Genomic DNA, 24,912 nt, shown 5'->3' on the forward strand with positions numbered 1-24,912 from the left:
TATCAACTCGCTAACAACAGCAAGCACAGCAGAGGTTTGTTGTTTTGCAGTGCCGTCAACAGAGGTGATGTAATGTTTGTTCATATGGAAGGAAGAGCTGAAATTCAACGAGGCGACGTGGGAGTGTGTGATTTCAGCAGGCACTGATTCATGTGTGTCATGAAGTGAAAAAGAGTTGAGGACTGTGAGGACAGCGATGCTAAAGATGTTCCCACAGTCCGACGAGGCGTCCTCCGCCCGAGGAGCCTCCATCCGAGGAGCCTCCACCCGAGGAGCCTCCACCCGAGGAGCCTCCACCCGAGGAGCCTCCACCCGAGGAGCCTCCACCCGAGGAGCCTCCACCCGAGGAGCCTCCACAGGTCACAGGTTCAGTCCCAGCAGGAGCGAACCCCGTGTTCATGAAGGTGGTATTTTTTTGGCTGTTTCTGCGCCCTGAGTCATCATCGGTTCTGGAAGTCTACAAAAACAGACCCCGGTCAGAGCATCGTGGTCTCAGTCTGCAGGATGGACTGGGCGCGGGAGTTCCTGGGAAAGTGAGCAGAGTTTTCGGTGCCGTTCCGGCTGACTGACATGGCGTGCAGCCTGTAGTCCCGCCCCACGTAGCGCTTGAGAGACACACTCCTCCACGTCCTCCTCAGCTCGCTCTGGACCTTTGCGCACACAAACCAAGCCGAGTTTAGCTCCTGTTGACTTTGATGTACAGATCAGAATTAGGGCTGGAAACCTGTGTGAGAGTGTGTGTGTGCAGACTCACCTCGCTGTTGAGGAAACAATAGAGGACAGCCACAATTAGACCCTGAAACACACACACACACACACACACACACACTGATGAAGCATCATCCAGACACATACTGCACCAACATTAGGCAGCATTGACTTTGAAGTTAATGCAATTAGCTGCATATTTTGAGGCTTTTTTCTCTTTTTAACACGTTAGAGGGCATCTACACTTTTAGAAATTCAGCAGCTGAACTTCAGTTTAGCTCTAAAGTCAAGTTTTAGTCTAAAACTGTGTCAAATCCCCAAAGTTTTAAGGAGATGAAGACACAAACGAAATAACAAATTAAGTTCTATTTAAATGATAATTGCACATCAGCCTACATCTCATCCTTCTTTCCTTTTCTCCAACTTTTCATCTTTCATTCATTCTTTTCATCCTGCTGAACGTCTCTTCTTCCTGCTTTTAGAGTGACACTTTCTTTCAGTCTTTTCTTACCTTCCAAACAATTATTTTCAAAACCACATTGATCACAAATTGAGGATTTTGATTATTGCTTTAACACTCTTTACCTTAAATCTGGTACTTTTAAACCGGGGCCCTATTTTTATATACTTTGGTGTCTAAATGACTGGTATGTACAAAAAGTTTTAGAAGTGGTCCAGGCTCAGATTGTTGTTTGAAGTGTCTGACAACATTATAGAAAGGATCCCTGCAGAGACGGACCTGGAAGATCCTTTTGGATTCACCAGAAACAGCTGATATATATCGCTCTTTTCAAAGCCACCAGACTCCATTGAAAAAACCACTAATTTTTACCTTGCAGAACACAGGAGTTACTGGTCCAGCTGCTGTGACTTGTTAGTTTCAGATCCAAACTAACTCTTTGACTAACTAACTCTAAAACAGCGCAGCCACAACCCTGCCATCGCACAAGAATGTAGTGAGACCTGTCGTATGTTACCTGGAAGGATCCGAGGCCGAGTTCAAAGAAGATCTTGATGTGGTTCATGCTTTTGTCGGCCGGCTCCATCAGGTAGACGAACACCACGTAGTTCACGCCGAACAGAGGGATCAACAGCAGGGTGGACTTAGCCAGACGTCTAGAGAACAGACGGACAGACAGAAATCAGGGACCCACAGACAAAATCACACACTCAATACACACATTCATATTTCTGTTACACTGCTGTGAGCATTAACATGCTGTCGGGAGGTTTCTCTGCCACTGAGTTCCTTCCAGCTGAGCAGCATGGACTGAAACCGAGTGGATAATGTTGGAGTTGGAGCTGATAAATGTTTTATTTTTGAATTAAATTAGAGCGAAACAAGAAAAGAGAGAAGACACTGGAGGAGATGGTGCATGATCGAGGGTGACGTTTCTGTACTCGTCCGGCCAATGAGAGACAAGGACGACCTACCAAGCCTAAACTTATCTATCAAATGCTTCTGTTTTTGAGCAGCACTTTTCATTGGCTGTATTTATAGTGTGCACTATATGGGCTTTTAAGTTCATAAACACAACCATCTGTTTCTGGTTTGCCTAAAGTGCTTAGGATCTAAAATATGGCGGCCGGACGGTGCATCAGGTCACCTGAAAGCCCTCGTAAAAAGTATAAATCAATCAATAAAAGGTCAGAGGTCAAACGCTGTGTGTGCTGGTGTCGTGGGGGTGCACCTGTACTGTGACTGCTCATTTCCCCCGACATCGCTGCAGCGCAGCTTCTGCACCAGGATGCGGATGATGCTGATGAACAGGAGGAAGTTGATCTGGTGAGGAAACACAAAGCAGGAAGACAGAAGCAGAAACCGTGAAATCACTAAAACGACATCTGTTTGGAGACTTTTGCGGTGAAGTGTTGGTGCAGAACTCACAATGACAGACGCAATGATTGGCCAGTTGATCAGTCGGTTGGGGACGGGGTTCTCATTCATCTCCCAACACCTGAAAATAAGAAAATTATTTTTTATAGTTTTTAGTGTATTTTAAAACCAGAGCTGGCTCCACTGCCAAGCTGCTTCAACACCACAAACCTTATCCTTTTAATTTGCAGAGTGATGGAGGACCACCTGGTTCAAACGTCGTCTTAATCACTAGAGAAACATGTAAGTATTTGAATCACCTGAGAGCTGAGAGACTTTTTCTGTATTTAACACACAAATCTAATGTGATTTCATGTCATTATATCTCATTCTATTTATCTTGTTTTTCACCATCCTGGCTGCAGGGCAGGTAGAGGCCACGAGAGGCCGACAGGCAGTCAGAGCAGGACTCACCTTGTGTCCTCCAGGTGTATCCGACATATGATCCACGCAACCATGAAAACAAAAGGGATTCCTGAGAGACAGTGTGAGAGAGAGAGAGAAAGACAGAGTGTGTTTAGATCCTCAGTCTGCCAGACACAGAACATCCTCGAGAGGTGGCACGCAGGAAATATCACATCTACACACACACACACACACACACACACACGTGTACATTAAACAGCTGGAGCTGAGTGTTGATGCATTAGGGAGGAAGTGTTGGTGCAGTGATGGATGGTGGAAGGAGGTGTCACACGGCGGTGAGCGAACACAGAGGCCGGGGAGACTGTTTACAAAGTGACCTTTCATGAAATAATCTGGTCCACTTCACCAGCAGACAGTGTGTCATGTCTGTCTGTCTGTCTGTCTGTCTGTCTGTCTGTCTGTCTGTCTGTCAGACACTAGACGTCAACAGGTTCGGTCCTCAGAGGCAAGTTTTAGCAGGAAGCTTTGCCGCATTTTATGTGAATGTCTAGTCAGTGTTGTCGCTGAGTGCGGTCAGTTAAGACATAAACAACTCGAGCCAAGTTCGGATTTAAGTACTTGGCAGTTTGGCAAGTTTGACGACGGGAGGACGCAGGACGCAGGACGGTCACTCTGATTTGGAACGACAAGCGGACTACTACTCCAGTTATCGTCATTGAAGCACATATTTACAATTAAACAACTTATAACATTAAAGAAACGGCTAAATCTCTTTTTCTGCCTCCTCTTTTCAAATAAATTGTTCGTTACAGACATCGTGGCACGTGCAGTGTGTAGCTTAGTATGCTGCAAAGTCAGAAATTCACAATTTCTACATACAGCAACTTTAATTTTCTCAGCAGCATGAATGAAAATACAGTCCTAATTCTGTAAATGTGTCTATTCTTAAAGAAAACATGAAAGTGCTTGGCATGTATTGCAGGATACTTTACTTTACTTTCAGACTTTACTTGAATATTTTGAATATCTTGAATATTCCATCTTTGCACCTTATATTTGCACTATCTTTGCATTGCACTGGTGATCTGCAATCAAACTCTAATACACTGTTTGTTTCTTTTTTTCTTCTTAAATTATTTTTCTGTACATTTTTCTGTACTTGTTCTTTTTAATATTTATAATTTACAAAGTAAGATTTTCATTGCTCAGTGCTACCGTGTTTTTCACTGTGCACATGACAAATAAACATCTTGCATCTATTGGTGGATAACTTCCAAGCATTCAAATCACGCTCCTGGTGCCGCCTACCCCAGCCGATGAGCATGTAGGTGGAGAGGCAGGTGGAGTAGCTGTGGATGACGAGCAGCAGCGTGTGCAGGTAGAGACCCTCCACCAGCAGCCAGAAGAAGTTGGCCATGATGAAGTAGTTGAAGAACACCAGAGTGGCCTTACAGCCCACCTGCAACAACAGCACGCTGTGTCACGTACATGTAGTGGAGACATTTAGTAAAAGACATCTGAATAAGAGTGAATCTACAGTGTTTTGAAATAAATGTCTTTGTTCAGATTCCTGTGGTTCTTTTACAGATCTGAAACCTTAAAAATGCATATAAAAGTAGAGGGAAAGAATAAAAAAGAAAATTATATTTGCGAGTTGAGTTTCTGCTCTCAGTCGCTAGTTTACAGTCCAAGAAGAAGAGGGGGAGGGGCTTTAGGGCGGGGCTACCTGCTGACTGACCAATCAGAGGCAGGTCATACCTAAACATAACCAATCAGAAGTGGAAGCTGTGGCTCCAAAAGCAAGATGGCGATTTTGAATAGGCTAAACTGGAGGCTTCAAAATGTCGGTCCACACCGGCTACGTCCACTTCCTTTATACAGTCGATGAAAAATACACATTTACATCTGTGTGTATGAACATGTCTACATTTTTTTACTATTATATGACTTACATATATATTATATATATATGTTTGTGTGTGTGTTGTTCCTTTATTTCCTCTTTTATCCTTCAGCCTCAAAGCCAAAGAATTTCAAATAAGTCTTCAATCTTGAGTATCATATTAAGCAAATCATCACATTATAAGTGGAAACATGAGTAAAGTGTGTGTGTGTGTGTGTGTGTGTGTGTGTGTGTGTGTGTGTGTCCATGTGCAAAGCTACCAGCGAGGGCTGCGTGCTGCAGTCTGCGTCCTCGACGTCCGAGAAGAGCAGTGCGTCTTTGACCAGCACGGCCACGGCTCGCAGGATGAACGACACAAACAAGTTCAGATGGATGTAGTTCCTCGTGCAGTGGAGCCTCCTGCATGCACACACACACACACACACACACACACACACACACACAGACGGACGGACAGAAGAATGTGGAGAAGTGTGTTTACAGTGGGTGTCGGGGTGTGAATCCAGTGAGGGATGTGGTATCTAAACATGCTGATAGCAGCTGGAGTTGATCCAGACAGAGTTGCACACATTTCTACAACATACTGTTTTATCCCCCTGAGCGCTCTGTGTGTTAGGAAACACTCATGAAGTGTATACGTAGGTTTATATTATATATCCTGAGCGATCCTTCGATTTCCTGACTATTTCAGGGTGAGTCTTAGTTCGACTTAAAGCTGGTCATTTGTCATGTGCACAGCAGTGACAGAGAAGCAGTCGCCTGCAATATAAACACTTAACCAGACAACAACAATAGTGCAAAAGAGTCCAACACTCTGTTCAGGACTCGAAATCTTCTGTTTGATAGCAAAAGCTGATATTCTTCAAATTAAATATGAGAAAGCTCAGATGTAATATTACCTGCTAGGGACAGCTGGCAGTTTGGGGTTTTTTTTTTTTGGATTCAAGGATTCAAGGAACTTTATTTGTCATATTGTCGTTCTCAGGTCCCGTTTAAGCCAAGATAAATATCAAATAATAAATGAAATATAGAAAATAGAGGTCCTATATGAAATAAAATAGAAGTACTTGGTTTTGCTTTCAAAGCTCAAGCATTGTCTCACACTCTTTGAGGAGACATGCAGCATATGAGAGAAACTCGCAAGTACAAGTAGAAAGAAACATAAGACATGTTGCAAAAGATAAAATACAGAAGATATATATATATTATTAATACAATATTGAGGTGCTGTGGTAACTGGTGTGGCACAGTAATGACAGAAGTAAGTAATAAATATGTAAATAGAAATAAAATTTTAAAAAACAAACGTATGAAGGCTTAAAAAAGGAGGTTTTGTTTTTCACCTCAACAGTTCTTCCAGAGTTAAGTGTCACTTTTCACTTTTCTGGGTTAAACATTGTGTGAAAGCACCTTGAGAGGTTCTGTCTCACTGGTTTAACTGGTGTGGACGGACGAGTGTGTGTGTGTGTGTGTGTGTGTGTGTGTTTACCTGAACAAACAGAGGATGACGGTGCTGGTGAGCAGGGTGATGAGCGACAGGCTGTGGCCCAGAGTGGTCATTATCTTCACCACCCTGTAGAAGACCAGCTGGACACACAGACACAGAAAACACACGCTGAACGTGGAGGAACAGCAACACGGCAGAATAACCACCTGATACTAAATGTGTGTGAGTCCGTTATCGTGTCCAAACCAACAAAGCGAAATCATTTTCATTCCTTGACTTGATTTAATCACTTATTGTTTTAATACTCGGTCTTTATTCGGTGGATCTCAGTGGGAATATTCCAGGTAAAATAAAGTTTAAAGAGAAATTAATCTGCCAAATACTGCAGCTGTCAGATAGATGTAGTGGAGAGAAGAAGAAAGTGTGTTTAATGTACCATAAATGTGCTTCTAGTTGTGTTTTTTACGGCCACTAGGAGGCGCTGCGCTCTATTATCTGTCTATCAGCTTATTAAATAAAGACACCACTGCGTGAATAATCATTGTTTACTCCTCCAACAAGCAAACAAAGCTGTTCGGGAGCCTTGTGTGGTCATTTAGGGAGCCGATGGCGGACGAGAACACCAGAAACAAGAAAACTTTAATCCCTTTTTTTTTAAAAAATAACATGTGATCGCTGCCAAAGGGACAAAAAAAAGTTTTCTCACACCAGCCACCTTTCACAATAAGAGCAGAGAATCTGGTCCATTTCAAACCAGCACACACACACACACACACACACACACACATACACACACTCACACAGCTGTCTATTACTGCCCGTGTGTGTGTGTGTGTGTGTGTGTGACTGTCCGGTTAATGGCCAGATGGTGTGTCAGACATGGGGAATGTTGTTTATACATGATGAGAGAGAGCAATGAACGCCAGGCACTGACACACACACACACACACACACACACACACACACACTAAAGTCTTGTTCTGTTAAACACACACACACACACACAACAGATCCATACGTGGAACAAAGAACCTTAAACGTGCACGTTTGTACTTCTACACACACACACACACCTTCATCTTCTGCAGCTGCTACTTCAGCACGATAGATTATATCATCATATTTTACCTGAAGAGTTCCATTTCTTTATCCGTCCCACTTACTTACTTCCTCCTTCTCTCCTTTCCTTGTTCCTTTGTTTTGTTTCCTAGTCCACGTTTTTCCATATTTCTCACCTCCTTTCCTTTTATTGCTCCTCGTTTCCATCTTTATTTCTCTTTTTAATTCCTCTTTGCGGCTTTAATTCCTTATTCTCTTCCTACTTTTCATCCTTATTCCCTCCTCTCTTTCCTGTCCTACTTTGTTTTCCTTATTCACCTCCTTCTTTCCTTTATGCTTTTTGCCTTCTTCTCTCTCTACATTGCATCCATCTTTTTCATCTTTTCTTTTCTTCTTTTCAAATTTGGGGGTTTTCATTATTTTATCTTGTCCATGCATATTAACGCTCAGCCAGTTTTGACTTAACCTTCTTTACCTTCAAGCCCCTGAAGATGTGGTTAAACATTAATTATGCACAATAATTCAGGCGTTCAAACTGAATCTGCTGCAGGAGGAGGAGTGTCTCTGTGTGTGGTGTGATGACTCCTCTACAGAATTTACCTGCAGGAGTATTTTTCCGTTGTAGCGTTACTGTATTTACTGAAGTAAAGGGCTTCAGTACTCTGTGTACTGTAAATACCCGCGTACACAGACAAATATGTGAGGATACACAGGCAGTCGCAGCCTGGCATCAGCGTCTCATTCCTGAGTTTGATTCTCAGGCCTTCTGGCTGGGAGCTGATGACCTGCTGGCTCTGGTCTGATGCAGCCACACTGCCTTCTATGTCCAAACATATCTCCGTCTGTAAACTCTGGCTCGTTCTGCCCGTCTTCCGTCTTCCTCTCTGACACCAGACAGCTAAAGCCAGGCTGAACTTTAGGACGAGCGGACCGTCTCCATCTCCTGCTCCTGTGTGCCGAGCGGAGGTTTAAAATCAGGACGGAGACCAGAGGAGCATGAAGAACACGACCAGCTGTTTTATTTGCAACGCTCCATTTGGGCAAAATACAGTTTATGTAGATTTAAGGCCATATGATTTCAGATGTTCTTTTTTTTTTTACATAAGAAAAAGCAGCAGAATCAACAACAACAACAAGAAAAAGACCTGCATTGAAAATTACTTTAATACTTTTAAATCTGAGCCCTGTTTTACATATTTTAGGTATTAAATGACTGACAGGCGTCCACTAAAAGTGCCTGTTTATGCCACTAAAGGCTCAGATTGTCATGTGTGACAGCATCATGGAAAGGATCCCTACAGAGAGAGACCTGGAAGATCCTTTTGGTTTAACCACAAACAGCCGTTACATCGCTCTCTGCACACACACCAGACTCCATTCACAAAAACAGTAATTTTACCTCACATAACAAGGGAGAGGCTGGTCTGCTGCTGCCTCAATTGGTTAGTTTGTTTGTGTTATTGTGTTTTACACAAGTATTATGGTGGATCCAAACTAATCCTTTAAATCACTGAAGTAACACAATAACTCAAACAAACTAAATGATTAACACAGCACTACACCTGCAACTCCCATGTAAAATTACTGTTTTTGTCAATGGAGTCTGGTGGTTTTAATTTGAGCGATTTAATGCCTGTTTGTGGTTAAACCAAAAGGATCTTCCAGGTCTCTCTCTGTAGGGATCCTTTCCATGATGCTGTCACACATTTAGAATAACACTCTGATCCTGTCAGTGGATAAAACAAGCATTTCCAAAAGTTTTTAGTCATTTCAAACCTAATTGGGCCGGACTGTCCCTTAAATAAAAGGAACATACTTCATACAGTCATTAAGCAGAATGACCCATTTCAGATTAACATCTATCATATCACTGGTTTATAATTAGAGACGTGTTAATGTTTACATCACCTGAATGCTGCAGCTGCTAATTAATTAGCTCCACTGCCAGATGTGGCTCAGTTTTAGGGTCGACATTTGGCCTGAAAGTCAGCTTCAGTTAGAGGCTTCCCGCTCATGGCGAGACGTCTTTGCTTCTGGGGAACTTTGTTTGCTTTAAAACTAATTTGAGTTCCCTATAAACTGATATTTTTTCATTACACAAAACACGTTTAACTTATAAAACACATACATACCTACATGTTTTGTAGGTTAAGAACATTAAAACGACCCAACGGTAAATGAAAATAGTTAAATTTAGCTCCACCTCAACCTTTATGTTGGGCCGGGTCACTTTGGAGACATTTTCTGATCCCGACACAAGTCTCTGCGTGGTTTTCCAGGGTGTCACAGACATCTGACGGAGGTTTGTTGTATTTACAGATGTGCTGTGTAAAGAAGAAAAGACTAACGATGTGTTCAGGGACTCTCTTGTCTCGCAAAATTTACATTCTCAGCTAAAACTGAGCTAAACTGGTGCACCACTAATTAAATCAGACCTTAAACCAGCACTGTTTACCACTAGATAAGTTTAATCCACGTGTTTTTATTCATCTTCTCTTCACTTCAACTACTTATTTGCTTGTGCTTTTATTATCTTTTATTTATTTGTAAAGCACTTTGAATTGTCTTGTGTCTGAATGCTGCTTTATGGCAACAACTTTTGTCCTTTTCAGATTTATCAGCATTTCCTCTGTTCTGTTTGTTCTTTTACGAAGTTCAGTGGAGCAGAAAACAAGCTTCTCGTTGAGGGAATCAATAAAAATGTGATTGGCTGTTTCCGTGTATTAAAAGGTCTCTTTGTGTATCTGTGTGTATGTATCAGCGTGTGTGTGTGTGTGTGTGTGTATCTGTCTGTGTGTATCTCTGTGTATATCTGTGTGTATCAGCGCCTGTATCTGTGTGTGTGTGTATCTGTGTGTGTGTGTGTGTGTGTGTGTGTGTGTGTGCCAGCAGTGACGTCTGCTCTCTGAATGTTTCCCAGATGGAAAACCTTCGTCTCTTCAACAGGAAACAAAGTGAAGAGAATCCCACACCTGAGAGCTCTGGAGAGGATCACAGGCCAGCTGTGTGTGTGTGTGTGTGTGTGTGTGTTAAAACTACCTTTATTTACTCTTTACTTTAACTACATTTACAATAATCATTTACATTTCTGTTTTTTTAAGTTCTATATTTTAGACTTAAACAAGAACAATAAAACCAGTAGAAAACTAAATGATTCGCTCCTCCTGCATCTGATTTTATTGATCTTGAAACAAATTAAAACAAGTTTTAAACCACAGCAAAGTCTCCGTCTGAGCCACAACGTGTGAAATACGTCTCCTGTGGTGTTAAATCACGTTCTGTGTGATAAATCTGGTGTCGTGACCTCAAACTGCACATCAAACCAAAACTGATCTGATTCTGAAATTAGTCTTTTCTAACAACATCTGTTCTGTGTCTGTTGTCACGGGAAACAAGAAACTGTCAAACAAAGTCTGATCCTTAACTTATAATTAAATACAGCGGCTTGTAACGACGTTGGTGGAGAAGAGGGAGAAGAAGAAGGAGGAGAAGAAGAAGAAGAACAAAGACAAAGAGGAAAAGACGGAAAAAGTAGAAGAAGCAGACAATGAAGACGAGAAAGAAGAATGAGGAGGAGGAGGACATGAAGGAGAAGAACGACTAGAATAAGAGGATAAGAAGAAGAAGGACTAAAAGTAGAGGGAGGAGGAGGAGGAGGAGAAGAACAAAGATGAGGAAGAAAGGAAGACAAAGAAGACGAAAAAGAACAAGAGGAGGAGGACAAGAGGAAGAAGAACTAGAAGTAGAAGGAGGCGGTGGAGGAGGAGGCTAGAAAGCACAAAGAAGAAGAAGAAGAAGGAGATTGATAACGAGGAGGACCAGAATAACAATGAAGAAGAGAAGGAGATGATGATAATGATGATGAAGATGATGGAGGAGAAGAAGAGGGACTAGAAGAAGAAGGAGGCTTCGTTTTTGAGCCTTGTGTCATTTTAGTGATGCGGATGTTAAAGTTTGAGCTCATTTTAACTCCTTTACATCCTGTTGGGTGGTTTATTCCACAGCAATGCATCATGGGCTATGAGATCATCACGTGTTCGCAGCGTCGTCTCTAAAAAGTCTAAAAACTTTTCATTAGCTGTGTGTTGATGCATTTTCCAGCTGATCCAAACTCATTTAGTTTATTCATCATAAAGAGACTTAAGCTGTTGGACAAATGAAGAAGAGGAGAAGAAGGAAATGACGAAAACACTCAGGTAAAGTACAAATACCTCAAATAAGTACTTCAGTACTTCAAGTCAATCTATTCTATTACAATCCACCGCTGACAGTTTGATTTGGTACAAGAGGATTAATAAGATATGAATTTTCACATCTATATCTGATTTAGTCCATTTTTAACCATCTGAAGTTCAAGTTTATTCTGTATTTTGTTAATTAATTGTATTAATTTTACATTTTATATATAGTGATTGTATATATTGACATGTTGTATGTGACTTTTATTTGTATTTTAACATCTTGTTCTGTTTTTGTTTCCTGCTGAGGGACGACGGATGTAAATTAGCATTTCTTTGCTAACTGAGGTTTGTTTCCACGTTGTTTCTTTATTCTGATGTTCATTAACATGCAAACAAATAAATGAGCTTCTTCTGCAACCAAAAAAAAAAAAACACCTTCTACCTCTTGTGATCTGATCTTTTGTCCCGTGAGGAGAGTGTGGACACAATAATGGCTCCGGATATTCTCTTAAACCTGGATGCCACTCGCTCGTTTCCAGCTCAGTATAAACCGAAGCGTCCTGGAATGCAGCCGTGACTACAAGCAATAACTGGGAAGGTCGGAGAATAAGCTCCATGGCATCACAGAGGACGCCTCGGGGGGCGATGGGAAGGTTACGGAGAGCGCCGAGCGCCGAGACCAGCAGCTGAACCCCTCAACTCAGCTGGAGGAGCTGAGAGTTTAAGCCGGTGTCTCGCCACAGGTCCGCACAAAGAGATAGCCGACTGAGTCCATGTGATAAAACCCCTCCAATGTGTTTCCTGTTTGATGTTTGACTGTTTTTTTGGCAGTGCTGGGATCCAAAATGTTTTTGTTTTCAGCACGTCCTCACATCAAAACTGCAGAACAGGTCGATTTCCACTGAGAATTAAATATGAGAGCGCCGTCTGGAGGAACGATGGGGTCCAGACACAAGCTAGCAAGTAGGCGAAGCTGCGTAATGTCCGTATTTAATGCTAGGAGATGGTCGTCCACGTGTTTGGATTGGTTTTGGCGCCAAAATTACTTACTAGGATTAAAATAAGTATGTTAAATATGGAAGTGATGACAATAAAATGAACTTAACCCTTTCATGCAGAGAGGTGGCTACAGTGTGCAGCTCTTCAGAAGATGTTTTCTTGTACATGCATGAGTTTTGATGGCACAGTTACACATCAGCCGCTACAGTGAAGCTGCTGCATCAAGACTGAAACCAAGATGGTTCTCTGTTCAAACCTTCTATAAAAAGAAACTCTTGCAGGTAAGAAAAATATGGGGACATCAAGTAACATCTAAGGAGTCATGCAGTTGCTAAATTGTCCAGAAATTAGATTAGAAACATGATTAATCACATGTCCACTGAAGTGTACATCATACGGTGGCCGGGAGGTGCAAAACAATTTTACAATCCAAGAAACACTTTTACAAAGCTGGAGACAAATTTACATTTTAGAAAACATTTTTACAAATCAGAAAACAAAATGACATTGCCATAACACATTTACAAGTCCTGAGACAAATTCAGACGGCAGTCAAGAGGTCTTTTGCCCGTTTTGTGGCGAACATATAAGCCGATTAACGCGGTACATTCCCTTTCTGGTTGAAAAAGTTACTTGTAAATTTGTCTCTATATTTGTAAAAGTGTTTCACGTCTTGTAAATTTGTTTTCTCAAATGTAAATTTGTCTCAGGACTTGTAAATGTGTTATGGCAATGTCATTTTGTTTTCTGATTTGTAAAAATGTTTTCTAAAATGTAAATTTGTCTCCAGCTTTGTTTCTTGTATTGTAAAATTGTTTTGCACCTCCCGGCCACTGTAACATCATGCATCCGTAGCTAGATCTACTGGACATGTAAAAATATCTTTATAAAATTTGGGTTCAAATCTTGTTTTTCAGCCTAAAGATGAATAAAAACACTTCCTGACTGAGGTTATCAGAATTCATGTATGAAAGGGTTAAAACAAGTCAGTAATCACTCCGTATTATATTTATATATATATATTTATATTGTACATAGAGCATAAATGTCTACTTTGTTTAATTTGTTCAGCTTTGTTGCTCTTTTTGTCTGATTGTGTGTCAGTACAGGAGAGCAGTGAGTCAGATATGTAAGTGTGTGTTCACATAGTTGGCCAATAAAAGTCGAATAGGACAGATTCACTGCAGGATCTGCACAAAATCAAGCCAAAAAGCATTTCTGCACGGCTCAATACAACCAGGGTTAAGTGAGTATAAATGTAATTTAGGTGAACTGACCCTTTAAATGTCCTGGTCCCTTAACAGCGCAGAAACAAACACAAACACAGCGAGGACACGATGAAGGAAAAGGACGATTTCACGGTGGTCTGAGGAGAGAAAGAGGAGCAGAGCCGAGCGATCGGAGGGAGGTCAGAGATCTGTCAGCCCAGCGCTCTCCCTCCTCTCCCTCCTCTCCCTCCTCTCCCTCCTCACATCTGATCTCCTCTCTCTCTCTCTCTCTCTCTCTCTCTCAGCCCACGACCTTCCTCTCCATCAGCGAGTCCATCTTTGAACAGATAAACACATGAAGTCAGGCCTTTTGCTTCAGCGCAGCGTGAGAGCGGCGACTGATCAGGAGAAGCTGTGTGACACAAACTGATGGTTTAAATTAAGTTTGAATCAAATTCATTTGGCTCAATAAAACTGATTTAACACTATATATGTTTCTGTTCTCTAATGAGTCTGTGCCACATTTCCTCATCTGCAATAAAGGCTTCATGCTAATTTTATGGTTTTAATAACTATACTTATTTTATTTATTCTCATTTATTTTGTTGTATTTCATCTAAATGTTTTTATAAATATAATTTTCATTGTATTTTATTTTGTTAACATTTTAGTATGTTGCTAAAATCCCTTTTGTAAATTTTATTTTTCATGTAATTACTACTTTTTGCTGTAATAGTTGTTCTGGTTTAACATCCTAAGTTTGTGTCAGTCGCTTGTTAATCACTTTAAATTGAGTTGTTTTGATTTCTTCAAATATCTAAAAACAATCGTCACACACTGAGAAAGGTTGTGAACACTGTGATCTCTCCTGCTGCTGATATCCGCCACCCAAAGTTATCTGATGTTACAAATTTCTAGAGAAAAAAACCCTGTTTGTTATCACTTGGAGAAATCTGCTGAACCAATGTTTGCATCTGCAGCCCTGAAACTAGCGCGTGGTCGGCTTGTTAAGATCAGACCGGCCAGAAACTGGGTCTGCGGTTGTTTTGCTACCTGCCGTCAGACTAAGTGGGTCAAAGCAGAGATAAGATCCTCTGCTGTGTCTACGCTGCAGCCTGAGCATCAAGTCTTTGATTTGAGCTGTCGAGCACTTTCTCCTCTGCTGCGCAACACTTGACTGCTGATGAACCCTGCTCACAGCAGCTTTTGGAAACCAATAACTTTTCAAGCAGTCTTAAACTGCCTGTTTATTCCAAACAGTTGGCGGCGCAGCGTTACCTTCTTTTACACAAACTGCATCATAATTGAGGAGGATGAAGTCTCACCACAGTCTTATTCGGTGCACAGGAGCATGCAAAAAACAGAAATTTGTCTTTCTGTGTGGGTTTAAATGGCATACAAGTTAGCGATTCTGCAAAAATGAAATAAAACTGAGCTTCAAAGTTCATTTTTGACCGTGGAAACAGTCAAAAAGTGTCAATATAAGAGTTTCATCTGGAGCAGTTTCAGTTATATCAAGTGATCGGAGGTTTAGGTTTTCATTTTTCTATTTTTCCTCATCTGTGTTGGCTCAAAAGATCCTGGTGAAGCTCATGTGATATGACTTGAAAGCTCCAGCACAGCTACCAAATGGAGCCTTGAGGTGAGATTGTTTTTGTTCCACTGATAAACAAACGCTTCCTCCGGTTTAAAGAAGTATGTTACCGCTGGTCTACATGACCAGAGGAAACAGAGAAAAGGGACTGTGGGATTCCCCGTTGCACAAAAGACAGAAAGCCTACAACACCCAGAATGCACTGCGCCTCTAACCTCCAGTCCAGTCATTTTATTGTCAAGTGCGCGGCTAAAAACAAGTTTCTTACTTCTTCCTTTCATCCTTAATGCCGTTTTAAAGATTTAAAATAGATGAATAGGATAAATATCAACAGTACTGTCCAGTTCACACACTAAATACAAAGATAACAGATTCAAGAGGCAAATTACAAACACACACACGAGGAGCTCCGAACGTCTGATTCCAGCTTCAAAATGTGGTTTGGTCTTTATGGAAAGTGTGTCAAGACTGGGACTAATAAAGGAATATCTTATCTTATGTTATCTGGTAAATGAAGAGGATCTCTGGGTGCAGGCAGCATCTTTATTTGCATAAACTACCCACACTTCAAAGATTAAAAAAAAAAGCTTTGGAAAATCAGCAAAGTTTCCCTTAAAATGAAAGTCAGTAGATGAGGCTTTAGTTCCTTCCAGGAAATTCCTCTGGACGGCGAAAACTGCTGATAAAAACAAATAATCTCCTGGTTTCTTCCCGTAATTAATCCAAAATGACGACGTTCTTTCAAGGAAATGAAAGAATGAAACTGCAGCACCTGCACGACACAGCAGGGTTTTTCCTTTAACCTTTTTAGTTTCTCTCAAAATGTAGCTGTGTCCACTTGTGACGAGTTCCCTACGACCGCCAGAGAGCAATTTCTCCTTAAAACATCTCCAGTTGTTTCATCTGAATCCTTTCTAGAGGCCTAAAGAGGATAAATCTCTCTCATGTTTCTCAAAAATAAACAAATATGAGAAACAAATGACTGAAAAAACAAAAGTTTGTGCTACATAAACATGTTTTCTCTCCTTTGGTTCCTGACCCACATGTTCGTAGCCACTGAAACAAACAGGTGCATTCTGGGTAGTTTTCTACACGTTGCTATTCTCGTATCCTTCGTGTATGCAGACGCGAGCATCTGCAGATAGAAATATTCAGTCGGCGCCTCAGAGCCCAAACACAACTCCATTCAGACAGAGAACAGACGCTGAACTCACCTCGCTGGGTTCATCGGTGTTGTTCGACCAGCAGGCGATGGCGACGCCGGGGAAGACGGCGGACCAGCCTCCCTCTGTGCAGTTCCTGCTGAGGTTACCTGAAGGCAGACACACGGGCAACACTCCTGATCATCCACTCAACACCTAACGTCAGATCTTTGAGAAGAAAATGCTGAAAACTGGTTCTGGTCTTATTGGACAAACCACAGTTACAAGCAGTCAAAAAACACTTCAATGGCTTCAAAGCCTCCATCTGCTGTTTTAAAGGGATAGGTCAGATTTTTTTTTTTTTTTAAGTGGGGTTGTATGAGGCACTTCTCCATAGCCAGTACAGTAGATGGTTACTGGTGCGCTTTAGGTAAACCTAAAAAGGAGAAATAGAAAATCAACATGTATGTAAGTGTATGCACTGATTTATATTGATGTCAAACAGGCTTTTGTATGAGGAACTGCAGCCGTTCAAAGCCACCAGACTCCATTGACAAAAACAGTAATTTTAGCTCACTGAACACACAGCTTGTTGTGCTATCGCTGCCTCAATCTACGAGCTAGCACGTTCGTTTGGATCTGAACTCACCATTTAAAAACACCAAACTCACACAGTAACACAAGCAGAGTGAACGATGGAGGCAGCGAGTAGACCAGCGACTCCTGTGTTCTGTGACGTAAAATTACTGTTTTTTTCCAATTGAGTCTGGTGGCGTTGAAGAGAACGAAAGAATACGAGAAAGAGAGAATATGGATAAGTGACTCAAACAACCACGCTTCAAAATGTCTGAACTATCCCTTTAACTAGAGTCATATTCAACAATGTAGAGACAAAGTGTATCTCATAGAGTCTTGCAGTATTTGTAATGCTAATTATACTTAAATTTGAGTAGTAATACATTAAATATGTAGAAGATTCAGCCAGAATGTAACTGCAGGCAGCGTGGAAGCAGGGAGGAGCTGCAGTCCAGCATTTAATATCAATAAACTAAACAGTAAAAATGACTAATTCAGGCTCAATCTACCAAGAAAAGGTGCCTTTTGTCTTTGTCTACACATTGTTTCTTGTGAAAGCGCATCTTCAGATTAAATCTGAAATATTACAAGTCATCTGGGTTTTGTAGATGTGAAACTCATCAGCAGAATGAAGTACAAAATGTTCATTTCCTCCCCAGAAACCACAGCAGGCACAATCTGATACATCAGCCGGTGACCTGCTGGTGAGACTCTGCTTACTGCACCCAAATTAAAAGAAATAAATCAAACTCCAGCTGCACACTGAAACTCTTTCTTTTGCCCAGGAACAGTGACTTCCTGGTGCTGGTTGCCTGGCAACAGCTCAGGTTGATTTTCATATAAACACCTGAGTGATTCTCTTTCCTTCTCTCTCTTTCTCCCTCCTTACCTCTCTCTCTCCCCCATTCCCTTTCTTTCCCTCTCCCCTTTCTCCCTCCCTCCCTGTCTGTCTTGTTCTCTCTCTCTCTCTCTCTCCCTCCTTACCTCTCCTCTCCCACCCTCCCTTTCTTTCTCTCTCTCTCTACGTCTCCCCATCTCTTTATTTTCTCCCTCCCCCTTTCTCTCTCCCTTCCCCCCTTCTCTCCTCCCCCTGTCCTCTCTCTTGTTCTCACAATGAGAAAGTCCCTGTCCTCCCCCCCCCTCTCTGCCTCCCCCTCTTTCTCTCTCCCTATGTCTCCCCATCTCTTTCTTTTCTCTCTCCCTCTGTCTCCCTCCCCCCTTTCTCCCTCCCTCCCTGGTTGTCTTGTTCTCTTACCTCTCCTCTCCCCTTCCCTTTCTTTCTTTCTCTCTCTACATCTCCCCATCTCTTTATTTTCCTCTTCCTTATTGTCTCTCTCTCCCTCCCTCCGTCTCTCTACCTCCCCCTTTCTCCCTCCCTGTCAGTCTCTATCTCTCTCTGCCTTCCCCTCTCTCACCCTTCCCCCCTTCTCTCCTCTCTCTTGTTCTCACAAATGAGAAAGTCCCCGTCTCTCCCTCTTTACCTCTCCTCTCCCACCCTCCCTTTCTTTCTCTCTCTACGTCTCCCCATCTCTTTATTTTCTCCCTCCCTCTCTTTTTCTCTCTACCTCCCCCTTTCTCCCTCCCTGTCTGTCTCTTTCTCTCTCCCTCTCTCACCCTTCCCCCCTTCTCTCCTCCCCCTGTTCTCACAATGAGAAAGTCCCTGTCCTCCCCCCCTCTCTGCCTCCCCCTCTTTCTCTCTCCCTATGTCTCCCCATCTCTCTTTCTTTTCTCTCTCCCCCTTTCTATCCTCCCTCCCTGGTTGTCTTGTTCTCTTACCTCTCCTCTCCCCTTCCCTTTCTTTCTTTCTCTCTCTACATCTCCCCATCTCTTTATTTTCCTCTTCCTTATTGTCTCTCTCTCCCTCCCTCTGTCTCTCTACCTCCCCCTTTCTCCCTCCCTGTCAGTCTCTATCTCTCTCTGCCTTCCCCTCTCTCACCCTTCCCCCCTTCTCTCCTCTCTCTTGTTCTCACAAATGAGAAAGTCCCCGTCTCTCCCTCTTTACCTGTCCTCTCCCCACCTCTCTCCTCCCCCCTCTCTCCCCCCTAGACTCTCCCAGCCGAGTTGTAGAACATTTAATGCTCTTGGTTTCGGTCTGCGATGCTGAGCAGCCGTCGTTCTGCTGATTTCACGCCTCATCCTTTAACCGGCCGAGCTGAAGCTTCCTGTGGATGAACCGGGCCGCCGACAGATGCTGCGGACGGACGGAGGCAGAGAGAGTCGGCCAGCCCAGATGTTGTCGAATAATTAGACTCATTAAGTGGAAGAGAAGCGGAGAGGGGGGAGAGAGGAGCAGCTTTAACATCAGAACCAGATTCCTGCTCTTTTAGTATCGACAAAACAAGACTAATTTCTTTAAATATACTATAAATTAGTTCAAATCGATATAATCATGAAAAAAAACAAGATTTTCAAGTTCTTTTTAAATATTTTAACTTTCTTCTAAATGTTTTAAGACTTTATTTCATTATAACTTGTGAAAATCTAAATATTATCTCTCTTCTCCGCACCATGGCCCTTAAAGGCCACCGTACTTTTAAACCCCATGTTGTACAGGCATTACAGCCAAATACACTTAAGTTAAGGAGCTATTTTGTTATGACGGGCTCCACGTTTTGCTTGATGAACATGATAAACATGATAACGGTTTCACCGATCAATAGGTGGCGCCAACACGCCGAGAAACACCAACAAAAGGCAGCGAAGAAGACAACAAGCGAGTAAACATGGATGTAAACAACCAAGTTTTCAGAGCATTGAAGCAAATCTGGCTTTTTTTTTTTTGAGGACGGAAATGCCTTCAGGAAGTTTATAGTAAAAAAGAAACTCCACAGGGAAGGTTTTCCTTGCACTGGGACATACTGCACATCTGGTTGGGAATTTAATGCCCTCATGAGTGTTTGTCATTAAAAAGACTTTAATACACTGAACATATCTGCACAGCGTGTCCCTAAAATATCAACGCTACCAAACTTATACTTTGGTTGATGTTAAAGTCCCCGTCTGGACAGCAGCTAGAAATCTATTTGACAAGATGAATTATTAATATCTATAATAAACGCTGCTCAGATCGGCATTTACATGCACTGAAAACAACATTTTATTTGTCAAAACATACTTAAATCCCAAAGAAAATGGCCACAGAACCACCAGGCGAAGGCACGTTTCAGCTGTTTTGGATTTAAACCGATTTGTTGAGCCACTTGAGCCGAACTTCAGTCGTTACTTATGTGCTCTTGATCTTCTCTCAACGAGACGTTTCTGAAAGGAGGAAACAAGACAGAGGAAAAGGAAGCAGAGAAGAAGAGGAAGAGGAGGGATGAAAGGCCGGAGGACGGAGGGGATCAAAGCTGGAGGGGACGAGAGGCGATCGACATGATGGATGAAGCAGAACGAGGCGACTGAAAGACGAGTTAGTGCGATCGGCTGTGAAGGGAAGCGGCCGGCCGAGGTCACGACGGTCGATACACATGCAGCTAATTACGACTGAAGCTCGTCGCCAAACAGAATCTGACCCTTTTGATGAGGAAACTCTTTGATATTGAAAACGAATTCAATTAAATAAAAAAGGTTCATGATCGATTCTTCGTCCGTGAAACTATTATGAAAAAACAAGACTTCAGCTTGTCGTGTTGCATTTTTCATCCATAAATTAGAACCAAACGATGTTGTTGGACAATTTAACAAATGAATATTTATATTTATGAAATAATAAATAGCTTGTAAACGTATTCACAGCATCAAACACCTGGTTAGTGAAGCAGAAGGTGATTTAGAGACTTGATCTGTTGTTAAAAAGTCAAAGTTGTGTCTCTGAAGAAACTGATTTATGGACTCAGGTCAGCTAAACTAACTTCATCCAGCGCTGTGGAGGAAACTTTAACCGGACTCTCATTGTCTCTCTTTCATGTTGCTATTGAGAGGAGAAAGTGACCTAGTTTCAGTTTTCATGTACTTCCACTTCCTGCTCCTGAAATATTCTCCTCTTTACCCCATGATAATGTATTCATTCATAACTTTGCAGACTCAGATCAATAATATCCCAAATAGAAATCAACCAGTAAGTTACACTGCATGATTATTAGTAAAAAATAAAACTTTATTTAAACTTCCCCTTAATACATAAAGTCATTAAAATGAGCTCCTTTGTTTTAACATTTACATGATCAACACATTATTGGATTATTGATATTATATTATCAATAATTAGAATCTATAATATATTATTCTGCAGAATGAGTACTATATATTTTGATTTTAATAATTCTGCACTTTTACTTCAATTTTTCTTCATTTTTGATTATAGAGTGTGTATATAGAGTGTGTGTGTGTGTGTGTGTGTGTGTGTGTGTGTGTGTGTGTGTGTGTGTGTGTGTGTGTGCTGAGCCTCACCGTGTTTCCCAAACAGATGCAGGAGGGGGGAGGGGCAGGGGAGGGTCACCACCTCGCCAACTGCCGCGCTTTGCCAACACAAGACGTTGTCCCACTCGCCTGGACATCCTGTGCACACACACACACACACACACACACACACACACACACACACACACACACACACATTAGAGGTGTAAATTACCGCTCACAGCTTCCTGTTTGGCTGCTGCACCCACTGATCTCGTGCCCGCTGCTGAACGAACACTCGGGATATAAATCAACATAAAAGCGCTCTGCACATCCTCTGAAGTTTTGACATTTGGCTCTGCTGCAGGAGGGAACAGAGATAATTCATTTAACACCTTAAAAGCCTCTCATTTACTTATTTATCACAGTTAGAGTTAAATTAAGATCGTTTTAAGGGGCAAAACTACTCATGAAGTGCTGCTCTAAATGTTTCAGGCTTTAATAACTTACTTTAAGGTGCACTTAAGCAGCCAATCTGCTATTTCTACAATTTAAGACATCAAATCTCTACATTTAAGGGCACTTGTGTAGATTATGGAATGGTTTTTCTGTGTGCAGGTGTTCGTCCTGTGGTGTTTAGGTTTTGCTTTTGTTAACCACCTTAAAAATAATTATGTCTTCACAAGTTCAGCCATAATTCTGCCAAACTTCTTCTTTCTTCCAGTGATTTGTTGTCAGGCAAAAATTAAAAAAATACTTCTTTGTTGAGTAAAAGAAATTGTAGTGAAGTGCTGCAGGATACTTGAGCTACTCAAGTTCAGTACTTCAGTAAATCTAGTTCACTCACTTTCCACCGCTGCTGGGGGAGATAAGATGGTATCTGAGGCTTAAAGCTGTTGAAATGTTTGACTTTTAGCACAGGAAACAAAAAAATAAACTTTAAACACTGCATCAGATATCCGACCTGAAGAGTATCTGGTGTTGGTTTGTCCTTTAAGATACGATTCCTGTGAGTTTGACACACAGTTAAACACACACACACACACACACACACACACACACACCTGAGTCTTGACGAGAGGCAGGCGTGAGAAACAACCCACAGTCCTCAAGCTGCAAACCACAAAGATAAAAATGCCTTCTTTTTTTTTATCACTGTGGGGAAACATTCAAACGCACAAGAGCTTTAAGAAAAATACAGAGCATGCAGTGTGTGTGTGTGCGTGTGTGTGTGTGTGTGTGTGTGTGTGTGTGTGTGTGTGTGTGCTTCCCGTGGTCCTCACTACAGTGGAGTATTTGGTCTGAGACGTAAATCAGAGGTAGATAGCGAGTGTGTTGCAACACAGCGTACAGACACACCCTCCTCTTCACATAACTGACCTCAGTCAGCACACACACACACACACACACACACACACACACACACACACACACACACGTTAGCCCAACACTCCTTATTAGGAGTATTGACTTCCATTCATTGTAAACAGTCCAATCCTGTCCCTAACATTAACCTGGACCTTAGTATTGAGTCCCCATAAGGACTACTGGTCCTGATAAGATAAGTGTTTGTACTAATAATAACAGAAATACCTGCACACACACACACACACACACACACACGTTTACTTATGTCCCTTTTGGGGACGGTGTATTGACCTCCATTCATTATGGACCCTCTAACCATAACCTGGACCTAGGAATTGATTGTTTGGTGCCCATAAGGACAACTGGCCCTGACAAGGTGGGTAAACATTTATGTAGGTCACTTGTGGGGACATTACACCGACTTACCGTGACCCTTAACCACGAACCAAAAGAAAAAAATGGAGGACAAAAGCTTGCTATATCCTCATCAACACTTAGATTAAATAAAGTGTGTGTGTGTGTGTGTGTACCTGTGCTGGCCGGCGTCTGTTGCTGCAGTTGTGTCCGACAGTCTGTCCTGGCTCTCTGCATCTCCCAGTGGAACTGGCAGTTAGGAAACTTTCCATTAACCTGTCGGGACGAGAGGAAATAAATATTATGAATATTATCCCCGACGTGAACAAACCTCCTGCGTCAGTCAAGAGTTCAAACTGTGGCTGGTGTTTGATAAACGTGCTCCAGTTTTCTGGACTAAAGTTCATGTTTCTGTAATCTTCTCACCTTTTGCTCTCGTATGTGCAACTTTTAGGGAGGGAGTCTCAGACAAGCTGTTCCCTCAAATAAAAAGAAAAAGAATCGTGCACTCAATGCGCCTTAATACCTCATTTTAATACGGTGTTTTGCTTAATTGTATCCTAAAACTTCATTACTCACCTCTGCACCACAACTTTAGCCTCCTATTTTGTCTTAAAGCTCATATTTGGTTGTTTTCTGGCAAGTTCACACATTTAAAAAGTTTGCCGAATTAACTATTAGCAGCTCCTGTTTGCAGTTTTCCCATCGACGTGCAGAAAACTATCACTGGATTCATTTGATACTGAAGAAAATCTAAAAATGTGAAGAAACTCAGGCAAGTTCTGATATTTTAAGGAACTCTTTTTTTTTTTAAAACCATTTTAAAGCCGATTTATGGATATTTGCTCATGATGGATATCAGATATAATGACACCAACAGCAATTTAAGCTAATTGCGGCAATAGAAGTGTTTTTGAGTAACTTCATCAACTCTACAGACAAAATAAGCATATTGGATGTAAGAATTAGTCATTTGTTGTAATTTATTTTTCCCCCAACACCGACCAGGATCCATGTTATCAAATCATTGCTGAGACTTTGGGTTTGAATCCTGTCTTCCTTTTTTATAACTAAATGAGATTTTTATATTAAACTAGTTTCACTAACTTGTCGTAAAGCTGCAGACGCTCACAACCTCCCTGACTTCTTCTTCTCTATGTTGACTCCAAGGCTGCTTTCATGTTCACACGAATACAGACGGTTAATCTTTTTCCTGATCTCATCTTGTTTGGGCCGATTGCAAACCAATCGACCAAACGATAATGACGAAGCAAGTGTGTGTGGGAGGTCTGTTTACACCGAGATACCATGCTGACCTGTTTATACCTCACACACACACACACACACACACACACACACACACTGTCTCAGCCCACTGGTTCCTACTTAAGACATGAACCTTTAAAACACTCACTAAAATATAGTTTCCTTTTTATCAAAGAGACAAGAGGAAGTGCTGCATTTGTTGGGGACTATTTTCAGCGGCGGATGGATCCACATTTGGTATTCTAGCCCCCAGCAGCAGCAGCAGCACAGTCAGACTACAGCCAACAAACAAAAATGAGAGAAAAGGTGAAGGCTGTGCTGAAAAGGTGAGAGAGGAGAGAGAAGAGAGAGGAAAGAGGCACTCAAACGTTTTAAAACACAGAATTATTCATTTTGACGCCGTTAGCTGTGACTCATCTCGGTCTGGAGAGCCTGAAGGCCGGTTCGACAGCTTAACGTGCTACAGCAAACTTTAAAAGTCGGGACTTAGAATATGCAAATTACAAACTAACCACCAGTGGAGACCA

At 41.8% G+C, this 24,912-nt stretch overlaps 1 protein-coding gene across 1 annotated transcript in view; it reads right to left on the bottom strand.

Annotated features, from left to right (window-relative positions):
- Positions 1-476: 476 nt before the first annotated feature.
- Positions 477-24,912, bottom strand: part of LOC139221025 (vasoactive intestinal polypeptide receptor 2-like) — a 28,307-nt gene continuing 3,871 nt past the window's right edge. The window contains exons 2-13 of the mRNA XM_070852928.1: positions 23,296-23,395; positions 21,449-21,556; positions 16,556-16,653; positions 6,343-6,440; positions 5,114-5,252; positions 4,259-4,409; positions 2,999-3,059; positions 2,597-2,666; positions 2,400-2,491; positions 1,686-1,824; positions 755-796; positions 477-650 (exon numbers count right to left, since the gene is read on the bottom strand). Coding sequence (XP_070709029.1) covers positions 477-650; positions 755-796; positions 1,686-1,824; positions 2,400-2,491; positions 2,597-2,666; positions 2,999-3,059; positions 4,259-4,409; positions 5,114-5,252; positions 6,343-6,440; positions 16,556-16,653; positions 21,449-21,556; positions 23,296-23,395 — 1,272 coding nt within the window. The remainder of the gene's footprint in view (positions 651-754; positions 797-1,685; positions 1,825-2,399; positions 2,492-2,596; positions 2,667-2,998; positions 3,060-4,258; positions 4,410-5,113; positions 5,253-6,342; positions 6,441-16,555; positions 16,654-21,448; positions 21,557-23,295; positions 23,396-24,912) is intronic.

Source organism: Pempheris klunzingeri, chromosome 21 (genome assembly GCF_042242105.1).
Source record: "Pempheris klunzingeri isolate RE-2024b chromosome 21, fPemKlu1.hap1, whole genome shotgun sequence".
NCBI lineage: Eukaryota > Metazoa > Chordata > Actinopteri > Acropomatiformes > Pempheridae > Pempheris > Pempheris klunzingeri.